This window comes from Coregonus lavaretus, assembly GCF_964263955.1.
Source record: "Coregonus lavaretus genome assembly, chromosome: 6".
Taxonomy (NCBI): domain Eukaryota; kingdom Metazoa; phylum Chordata; class Actinopteri; order Salmoniformes; family Salmonidae; genus Coregonus; species Coregonus lavaretus.
Window position 1 is genome coordinate 8,399,628 of NC_139993.1, and position 11,554 is coordinate 8,411,181.

Genomic DNA, 11,554 nt, shown 5'->3' on the forward strand with positions numbered 1-11,554 from the left:
GCAGCTTTTAATGCACTCTCCATATTACGTTTATTGTATTGCTTTTAATAGTTTTTTTTGCCTTTTTTTTCTTCTTCTATTGTATCGATATGGCATCACATGTAACCTTGTCCCAAGGCTAATTGCTACTGCAGATAGAGATCCGGCTGGTGGATGAGTCGGCACCACATGTACCATTAGAAACCTAAACCTGTTGCAATAGCATTGTGCTGCAAAATGATCGTAGGCTATAGCAGGACAACGCCCCTGTTCTAAAAGTCCTCTTCAACTCCTTTCTGTAAAGGAAGTTAATTTCCATTAACTTTTTACATCTCTCTGATGGTAGCACACTTTACGTTCATCTCTCAGGGGCGCAAGCAAGTGGAGAAATAGTGTCCATAAAAGTTGCACAGATGGATGAAACAGTCTTATGAAGACCAATATGACATGTGTGGGAAATGTAATATCTCAAATCTGTACAGTCAAAATAAAAGCAACTATTGCCAAAGACGGGATAATCTCAGTTTTTCATTGCAGTGCAGTGATTGCAGGCTAGTTCCCGATAGTCCAGTAAAGCTTCTCCATAAATTGAAACAGCCCTTGTCCTGGAACAGCCAAGCAGGCTTCACTTTGCCTCCGAAGTAACTGTCCCGGGAACCAGATATGAAATTAGTCTGGGAAACAAGTTATGCTGTTGTACACACACAGTGCTCAGTGGAACCCTCTCAGAGTAGATCTGGGTCTGTATTCATAAAGCAACTCAGAGTAGGAGTGCTGTTCTATGCTCAGGTCCCCCCTGTAATCTCATACATTATGATCTAAAAGGCAAAAGGTCCTAGATTAGCACTCCTTTTCTGAAAGGCTTTATGGATACAGGTAGGTGTAAGAACATCACATGACAGGTGGTCTGGAGGTTTAATAATAATGGTGCTTCATGAACATGCTTTAGTGCAGACCCTTGATATTACAGTGTTTGTTGTTTTTAATGAAGCCCTAACAAGATCATTTGATTGAAATGGGTTCTGCTGCTGTACTGTTATGTATCCTAGGATTTCCATGTTAGGAAATTAAACAAAGCCTAAAATAACCACATTCTCAATTATCCATCACATGTAGGACCTGTTAAGAGTCAGGTTTTGACACTTCATGCTTGCGGTGGAGGAGTAATGTTTTAGCCTAACTCAAACACAATGAGGCAATCCATGTGCATGCAATGTTAGTCACTTTAAGCATAGTTTAAGGATGGTTGGAGATCTCATTGGCACCTCTTGACATAACTGACAAATGCTGCCCTTTTCCCTCAGGACACACAACTTTATGGAGTTGTGCTCTGTGTCTCCCATTCATGTTTCTCACAATACTAGGAACTGAGAGCCATATGACATGCATTACATTACAATGGCTCAGACCAGTCAGTGGCAATAAATGCTGTATTAAACTCAACCTAAACACATGCATATTTTACATTGACGTGAATAAGTGGGCACTTTTAGGGGTAACTTTTTGGAGCGCTTTCAGTTGGATCTGACTGAGCCACTTATCATATAATTTATGGTACAGTAATGAAACTCTAACTGAGAGTAATTTTCACATATTAAAGTGAGTGTTGAAGTGGAAATCTAAAGGGGGCTCTCGAAATATTATATTTCAAGTGCAGCGTGTGTAAACGGTATGCCAACGCTCTGGGAGACTTAACAAATGTGTTTATCGATAAAGTTCTGTTTCAAGAGTGGCCAACGGTTTAGCTGCACATCTCCCAATATTAAAAGTGAATCCGATAGTCAAAGGAAGGCATTCAATGCAGTTGTGACATCGTGTCTGCTCCGTTGTCTTTTTTGCTTCATCTAGCCTCTTCTCTGAGTCAAGGGCCAACACCCATGTTTCATTGAGTTAAGTGTTTTTCAATGAAAAAGTGCATGCTTTTCTCAGGCGACATTCTTTCCAGAAATATCCTTGTCTTTCAGTAGATAAGCAATGACTCCACTGTTTTGAATTAGGAAATCTTTATTCCTGATCACTGAAATTATTTTTTCTTTCTTTCTGGATGACACCATTTTGGGCCAAATGTTTCCACGAAAGCAGCCATTTTCCAGTTTTGGGGGAATTCTAAGATTTCAACAAAGCACCCTATTTCTCATTACTGTTAAATTGCCTAATTTCTCTCATTTTATTCTTCAAATAAATGTGTCTGAAACACAATGACAGTTTCTCGGAGGCCCCGTTAAAAATACCAGGAAAACTCAAATAAACCCGTTGCAGCTCCCCGGAATAAATCTTGTCCACAGAGACTGTTACGTTGATATACTTTATGAGACAATAGTTGCGTCCCCACAAGCTTTGGGGGCCCCCAACACAAAATAAATATATATTTTGGGAGGGGAAGGGGGTTGGAATCCCCACGGAGGTCAGGCCCCCCAGATAGCATATGAACACGTCATAAGCCATGAAGGAAATGTTTAGAATGACAGGAAATTAGCTTTAAAACTGCACATTTTTCTCTCAGCCTCATGGCAAAATGTGTAGAATCGCAGGAAATTAGCTCAGAGATTCTTGAAAGTCAGGACAATCCTATAGTCTGGTAGGGAAACTTTAATTTTACAGTTGAACAAATTTGATTTTTGTAGCATTATTTGAGCTTAAAATTTACATTTAGGAGAATGTTATAAGGGAAAATATTTGTTTGGGAGTTTTCTAAATACTTTAAATATTATTCACTTCCATGTCAGCTCTATGCCTGGAAATGCCCTTGTCCGGACCAAAGGATCCCAGTTTTTTAAATAATGGATATTAACTGACAAATTATCTTATATAGTTTCTTGCAATAGCCCTCTGTGACTTTAAAGACTATTTCTCTCAAAACTGGGATTCCTAAAAGATGTGTCCGGATATTTGATAAACTCCGTCAGATTTGTCTAAAATCCTGAATTATACTTAACAAAAATATAAACGCAACATGTAAAGTGTTGGTCCCATGTTTCATGAGCTGAAATAAAATATCCCAGAAATGTTCCATACACACAAAAAGCTTATTTCTCTCAAATGTAGTGCACAAATTTGTTTACATCCCTGTTAGTGAGCATTTCTACTTTGCCAAGATAATCCATCACCTGACAGGTGTGGCATATCAAGAAGCTGATTAAACAGCATGATCATTACACAGGTGCACCTTGTGCAGGGGAAAATAAAAGGCCACTCTAAAATGTGCAGTTTTGTCACACAACACCATGTCACAGATGTCTCAAGTTTTGAGGGAGCGTGTAATTGGCATGCTGACTGCATGAATGTCCACCTGAGCTGTTGCCAGATAATGTAATGTTCATTTCTCTACCATAAGCCTCCTCCAACACCGTTTTAGAGAATTTGGCAGTACGTTCAACCAGCCTCACAACTATAGTCCATGTGTAACCACCCCAGCCCAGGACCTCCACAGCCGGCTTCTTCACCTGCGGGATAGTCTGAGACCAGTTCCCGGACAGCTGATGAAACTGAGGAGTATTTCTGTCTGTAATAAAGCCCTTTTGTGGGGAAAAACTATTTCTGATTGGCTGGGCCTGGCTCCCCAGTGGGTGGGCCTGGCTCCCAAGTAGGTCTATGGCCTCCAAGGCCCACCCAATGGCTGTGCCACTGCCCAGTCATGTGAAATCCATAGGCATGTTGTGTAAATCAAATGATACAAATCAATTTTAATTCCAGGTTGTAAGGCAACAAAATAGGAAAAATACCAAGGGGGATGAATACTTTCGCAAGCCACTGTATGGTTCTATGTAGAACCCTTCTTGCCTTCCAAAGAATCATCAAAGAACCCTTCCTTGCAAAAACAGTCCTTAGGATGTTAAAGGTTCTAGGTAGAACCCTTTGCCTTACAAAGAACCCTTGATAAAAACGGTTATTGGTAGAACCCTATTCCTCCGCAAAGAACCCTTTTGGAACCTTTTTTCCTAAGAGTGTAGGCCTAAGTAGACAATGATTGAGGAGCGATTACAGAACATAATCTGAGACGGCTCTAAAGAGATCTGCTAACCTAAAAGCTCTGTGCTCTTTTATTAGAGCCTAGGCCATTGTCATGGCTCACATTTTAAATGTTTTTTGGGAAAACAGCCCCATAGAAGCCTACCCACTCTAATGCAAAAAACAGGTAGGTACCTTTTTCCCTCTGACAGCACGGCGATGGATTATTTTTCAGTGCATAGAAACACAAAGTTTTCTTTAGCACAGCAGGGTATTCTATTCCGAGGCACTCTCCATGAAATATCGTGCATATCTGTCTTTGGCCAGGAGCCAGTTGCAGTGGTACGGCATTTCAAAGTGAAGGGATGTTGATGAATGCTAGGCTTTTCGTCATAGTCCAGAATCACCAAGGGATACATAACTAACTTTACCCTCATTGGAAGCTCAACAGTGTGTAAACACACAACATTAGCCTAGAGGAGCCAGGAAATATTTGACATGTTCTATGTGTACAGAATATCACCCATTGTAGCCTGCAAGGAATTACATGTATCTGTATGCTTATATCTTGCCCTTCAAATTTAAGGCCCACTGGTTTCTGATGAACCCCTACACTGCCAGTGGCAAAGCACTCAGGCACGAGAGGAGCAGACGGTGCTGGTGTTCTCTCTGAAATTCCACCAAACTACCACAGCTGTTACTGTGATCTGCAATAGGCTCCATTTACACCAATGACATTCCCCTAATGAACTCACCAATTAGGTGCTTCACCATTAGGTGCCATATAACCACCTATGGCTAGATAAACAAATGAAGTAAGGCCAATGTGTTGAGGTGTGGGGCTCTGTACAGTCATGGTATTCCCTCCAAGGCGAATGACATTTTGGTTTTGAATTTTCCAACAAAAGAGGCCACCAAGGCATCTCCTGGCTGCGGGTTTGACGCTTCATACCTAAATTGGAAGTGACGGGCCTATGGCCCCTGCTCTTTCATCTCACTATCATTTGGGCGGAGTGTTCACATTTGGTGTGACAGAGGGTGTTATAGTGACTTTTCACCGTGCTGCTGCAGCAGACATTGCCTCCAGTCTTTTCCGAGAAAGAGCCTGATGAGGCCCATATAAAATATATTATAGGTGCCAGGACAAAAATGTATATACAATTTATACAATACCTCATACGTTATTTAAATTTTTAAGAACAAAAAGCAAAAAAGTTAAATGTCCCTTCAAATAGTCATTGCTTTCCCCCCTTGGGTGAAATGTAAAAAAAATAGACATTATCCATTTACATTACATTTTATGAATGTATAATTACATTCAAGTTACATTAGAAATCTATCATAATAACAGTAGGCCTAGTTAGTTAAGGGAACAGGTTGGATGATGGGCATGATGATAACTGGCCACTGTGGTTTCAGAGCTAGATGTGCCATATAAAGATCTAGACCTCATAATAAACATGGACTACGCTATTGAATATATAGAATAATAATAATAATAATAATGAAGAAATAATAATTTAATGTATCCTTTATTTAACCAAATTCAACAAAATAATTCATAACAAAGCTAACATTTCCAATTCGGAACAGTAACTATTTTAGTTGTATGTTGTCGTTGTATCCCTATGCATGCCTGTACAGTCGTGGTCAAACGTTTTGAGAACGACACAAATACTAATTTTCACAAAGTCTGCTGCCTCAGTTTTGATGATGGCAATTTGCAATGTCATGAAGAGCGATCAGATGAATTGCAATTAATTGCAAAGTCCCTCTTTGCCATGAAAATTAACTTAATCCCAAAAAAACATTTCCACTGCATTTCAGCCCTGCCACAAAAGGAACAGCTGCCATCATGTCAGTGATTCTCTCGTTAACACAGGTGAGAGTGTTGACGAGGACAAGGCTGGAGATCACTCTGTCATGCTGATTGAGTTAGAATAACAGACTGGAAGCTTTAAAAGGAGGGTGGTGCTTGAAATCATTGTTCTTCCTCTGTTAACCATGGTTACCTGTAAGGAAACACGTGCCGTCATCATTGCTTTGCACAAAAAGGGCTTCACAGGCAAGGATATTGCTGCTAGTAAGATTGCACCTAAATCAACCATTTATCGGATCATCAAGAACTTCAAGGAGAGAGGTTCAATTGTTGTGAAGAAGGCGTCAGGGCTCCCAAGAAAGTCTAGCAAGCACCAGGACGGTCTCCTAAAGTTGATTCAGCTGCGGGATCGGGGCACCACCAGTGCAGAGCTTGCTCAGGAATGGCAGCAGGCAGGTGTGAGTGCATCTGCATGCACAGTGAGGCGAATACTTTTGGAGGATGGCCTTGTGTCAAGAAGGGCAGCAAAGAAGCCACTTCTCTCCAGGAAAAACATCAGGGACAGACTGATATTCTGCAAAAGGTACAGGGATTGGACTGCTGAGGACTGGGGTAAAGTCATTTTCTCTGATGAATCCCCTTTCCGATTGTTTGGGGCATCCGGAAAACACATTGTCCGGAGAAGACTCCAAGCATTGATTATGCAAGAATGGGCTGCCATCAGTCAGGATGTGGCCCAGAAGTTAATTGACAGCATGCCAGTGCGGATTGCAGAGGTCTTGAAAAAGAAGGGTCAACACTGCAAATATTGACTCTTTGCATATACTTAATGTAATTGTCAATAAAAGCCTTTGACACTTATGGAATGCTTGTAATTATACTTCAGTATACCACGGTAACATCTGACAAATATCTCATAACACTGAAGCAGCGAACTTTGTGAAGACCAATACTTGTGTAATTCTCAACTTTTGACCACGACTGTATGTGATGCGCAGCAACAACGCAAATTGGATGACCACGAAAACAAATATTTCTTGAACAAAAGTCGAACTGAATCATGGGAACAACATGGCGGAATGTTTGAAGTTCCAAAACAACTTGTCTACATTTCGCTATTACACGATGTAGTTAAAGATATTCTGGTACCTACATATGTTTATATAAAGTTTGACTATAAATGCCAGTTACTATCCCTGCGAACAATATGACAGAATGGCGAAAATATTGTGAAACGTCCGCGTCGGGAATGACAGCTGGTTTAGACGAGAGCAAGCAAGGTGGAGGGAAGCCGAAAACAAACAGACTGAGAAGAAGCCTCAGACAAACGCAGGCAACCCCATCTCTTATTGATTCTCCAAAAACCTGTCAAGGTCGGTAGCTTGCAAGCCATGATGTGTTGAATTGACCTGTCACTGATTCAGCTAACTAGCTAGCTAAATAGCTCTTCCTGTAGCCAGTAAGCTATGAAAACAGCTTATTAGCTCCTATGTAACGTAGCTAGCTAACTTATGTGCAGTGTTGGTCTACTAACGTTCCTTGTGCTAACGTTAGTTAGTTATATAACGTTGGCTATTTTCTAGCTAGATGGTGCCCAACGCAAACTAGTTAGTAGCAGACTGAACTCCACTCCATGTTGAAGGAAGTTTAGTCCGCAAACTAGCTAGGAGCTAATGTCATGTAGCTAGCTACTTTTTTTGTTTAGTTTAGATAGCTAACTATTACCACGTGAGCCAATTACATAATCATTCACATCTCTATCATCAGATTTCAAGACGCCAACTCGTGTGACATCGAGATACAACAATGTATTCAACAAAGGAGAATCGCCAATGAATGAATCAGAACTTCAACAGGATATAATTTGGGATGCAACTTCCCCTTCACCCCTTAGGACAGGCAATTATATTTACATGTCAATATAACTACACACGTAGTAGGCTAAGCAGTGATGATCAATTTAAAGTTTACCTTATCTGTCTTAACTTTTTTCATGTTCTTTCTTAGGTAGCAAAAGAGGCAAGAAGTACTCAGCAAATGTTGGAATTGTGGACATTTCCGAAATCGTCAACAGGATAGCTCCCACGGTTAGTAACACTCTGGCTAACTAGCCACACGTGTGCCATCAAATAAATGTATAAAAATTTTCGAACTTATAACAATATTCATTACTAGACCCAGTGATGTGACTTTCTCATACTTCATCATCCAACCTTTTTCATTGGGCTCTTTCTTAGTATAGTGCTGTTCAATACTCACAGATACTATGTTATGTTATTCTGAAATATTTACTGTAGTAATATTTAGTATAATTTATCTTATTTAAGCATGGGAGACCTGTAGTTCCAGAGTCATCCTTGCTCCAGTGGATTGGAGACAGTGCTATTCCCTGCACCCCAGAGATGCAGCAGCCCAAGGCCAAGAAGAAATCCCCAAGGCAATATAACATGCTCCTCCTCTCTTCTACATTGTACAGTTATTAGAATAGAGCTTGTCACTTGCAAATAGCTACATTTTTTCCCCTTCCCTACAGGCCAAATGGAGTGGACGACCTTTTAAAGTTGGCGAAACTGTTTGATTTCAACATGTTTCAGCAAGATGAAGAACGAGTCAATAATATGCACGAGCAGAGTTTGCAGCTTCTGTCAGACTCGGAGGACATATTGGATTTAGATGGCAACGAGAACCAGCCTCCGCCCTTACTGAGTAATGTCACACCTGAAAGCCCACAGTCCGCCCTTAAAACAAACAGCATAAGAAACTCCAAAGACCAGATACCTCCTGACCATGAGATGGAAGATGATTTGGATTTTTTATTTGATGGACCAACTCAACAAATAAGTGGTAACTTAAGTCAGAATTCATTGCCTCAGTCCTTGGAGGTGAAGACTGCTCTCACTGGGTCCTCCAAAGCCATTCCTGGAAAATATCCTGATTCCATACATGGCCACACATCAACCGTCTCCTCATCACATCCTGTCAAAAGAAGCTCCACAAATAATAACTTTGACGATGACTGGGAAAATGACAATTTGCTGGATGGCTCGCTGGTTTTTGAGATGACCCAAAACCCAGACCTCTTTGCCGCTCCTAATCATTGTTCGACCCAAAGAGGGTCGAATGAAACTAAACATGAAAACAACAACCCCTCAGCCATTTCCGAAAATGCTCTTCAAGGAAGTAAAGAGACAAAACCAGCTGTGTCTAAAGGACAGAGTGAAACTGTGAAAAACAGAAAAACTTTCACGCTTGAAGCAAATCCTAATGTACAAGCGGAAAGTATCCTCTCAGAGGCATTACCAAAAGCAGGGCATGTCTCCGACACTGTCAAACCAGCACCACATAGGAACGTACAGCAAAACCAACCAATCAACAAAGCTCAGTCTATGGAGTCCAGTTACCAACGTAGCCAGCAAACGCAGCACCAGTCTAATGGAATAAAGACTTGGCCGCAGGTGCCTCTTTTTCAAAGTACATCGATCTCAACCAGCTCAAGCACATCAACCTCCACCAACCCTTATTCAACGTGGCCCCTTCAGGCTGAGAATAGCTCTTACCAAAAGCCCACAGAGAACAATATGAAGGGAACCGGTATCAAGGCCCCAGCTAGCCACAACGTCGTCCCAGAGGACGACTTGGACTCTCTCTTCGCTTCTGACTCCATCTGGGATGACAAAGACGATGACCTATTGTGCCAAGCATGTGATAACCTGGAAAGCCAGGTACAGAGCATGGAGGACCCTGTTATCACACGCTCCCATTCCCTGCCCAGTAATCAGACAGAAAGCCAGAAGTTTCTCCCTGTCTCTGCACCTTTGAATAGCAGCAGATACAATGTAAATCAAACGACCGAGACCACACAATTCAAATATCCCAACATTTCAGTTTATTCACAATCGGCCCCTGGGAATGGTAACACTTTCACCCACTCTCTCCATAACAACAAAGTACCTGTTACTGTGGTCTCTGGTTCTAACAGACCGAGTTACAATGCCTCAGCTGGAAATGCTATTGCTAATTCCACGTATAGGCAACATAACCCTGCAGGAGGAGAAGGGCCATACAAAAGTACTCGGGTCAAAAGCACTTGTGTAGCTGGGAGCACAGCTAATCAACAAGGCACTGGGAGTGGAGCGCGGCCGTCGTCATTCCCGTCACCTGTAAATGTGACTGAAACCTCCACTCAGTTCACCTTTAAGAGACAGTCTGGCTGCGCGTCCAACCCTGTCATCACTGTGACCAACAAAGGTAAGAAATGTGTTATGCAGCTGTGAAAAATGATTGAATCTCAACTTGAAACGTGTAAACGTATTGACGTCAATGCATATTTTATGAGGTCAATGCGTTATTTTATGTGGACGTTCGATTAAAGCATCAGGGCCCAGAATATTGGACCCTTCTATTGCTGTGTTAAAATAGTAAGTCATATTCATTAGACTTGTACTTCACTGAGAGTCAATGATGGCGTAACCCTTTTCTGACTCATCTGCCTATCCTCATTTTTTCAGCTTTCGCTTCGACCGCAGCAGCTGGGAAATGTTCTGTGGTGGAGATTGAACTGAAGAAACAGCAGGCCTTGGAGAGGAGACGGCAACGGATGCAGACTGCCCACAACCTAAGGACTCCAACCTGAGGCTGGTACAGTGCACACATACAAGAAGATTCCCAATTATAGTTGGACAGTGTTGGCTTACTCTAAACGCTGACTTGTGCTAGACTGACCATACAGAGCTCTTGAAAGTAAACCTACTAGAGTTGTTGTAGCCTCGTACTACCATCCTGATCTCGTAGCAAAACAGAATGTAAGCTCGCTAGACTGGGATGGTTGGACGAGGCTAGTGCTGCCTTTCTCTGTGTTCCAACTCATCATTTACATCACTCAATCCATTCCTGAATATGATTTTAATAATATGAATATACATGTTCTTATTTACGATAAACTGTTGGAAAGATGTTAATAAATTAACTTTTTTAAATAAACAATAACGTATTTTCAGGGAGTATGTTATCAGTTGTGTTTGCAGAATAGGCTAAGCCTGTCCTGTCACTTTTTCATTATATTGTATATCAGTTGTGTAAATTACATAGCATTACAACATGAGCAGTTTTCTGATATAAAACACGAGTCGCCTTGTGCTCTGTCAGGAAAAACGATCATATGTTTATATATTATGTTTACCTTGTCTTTTTTTTGGACAATGTTTATGTTTGTCGTTTGCACAATAATGAAACTGCCTCAAAAGATGGCACACAGATAATAAAGTTGCAAAAAGATTCCCCCCCCCTTTCCAGACAATACTATCTTGTGTACAGCAGTGACATCTAGTGTCCTTTTGTTTCTGTATCATGTAGGGTCACTCTTCCTTTAGCATACCATCATTTCTTCTTGTGGAATACAACAATTGAGTGTAAGTGAACTACTATCACTAAGCACAAAATAACCATTCCGATGCAACAGCCAACACAGGACGATGAGCTCCTTTAGGACCGGCACACATAGTAATGAGTAGTGCTTTCAACAGAGATGGGAGATGTCCCAAATGGCACCCTATTCCCTGTATAGTGCACTACTTTTGACCAGGGCCATAAGGAACTAAATAGAGAGTAGGGTGCCATTTAGGATGCACACATGGTTTAAGCCTTGTTTATACCTGGTGCTAACATCCATCCTTTCTCCTGATCCTATCCACATTCTGATTGTGCCCACATTGTAGCCATTGCATCTACACATGGTTGTAAAATGTCTCTCTTGTCTGTCCACATTGTGACCAGATATCCTGGTCCCTCCCTGTATGCACATTTTTTGAC

The 11,554-nt window shown here is 41.3% G+C and overlaps 1 protein-coding gene across 1 annotated transcript; it reads left to right on the top strand.

Moving 5' to 3' along the window:
- Positions 1–6,782: 6,782 nt before the first annotated feature.
- LOC311130797 (ewing's tumor-associated antigen 1 homolog) lies at positions 6,783–11,023 on the top strand. Its single transcript, XM_084163594.1, has 6 exons — positions 6,783–7,119; positions 7,514–7,645; positions 7,754–7,833; positions 8,074–8,183; positions 8,280–9,994; positions 10,255–11,023. The coding sequence occupies exons 1-6, from the start codon at positions 6,927–6,929 to the stop codon at positions 10,377–10,379; spliced, it is 2,355 nt and encodes a 784-aa protein (XP_084019720.1). The 5' UTR covers positions 6,783–6,926; the 3' UTR covers positions 10,380–11,023.
- Positions 11,024–11,554: the final 531 nt, after the last annotated feature.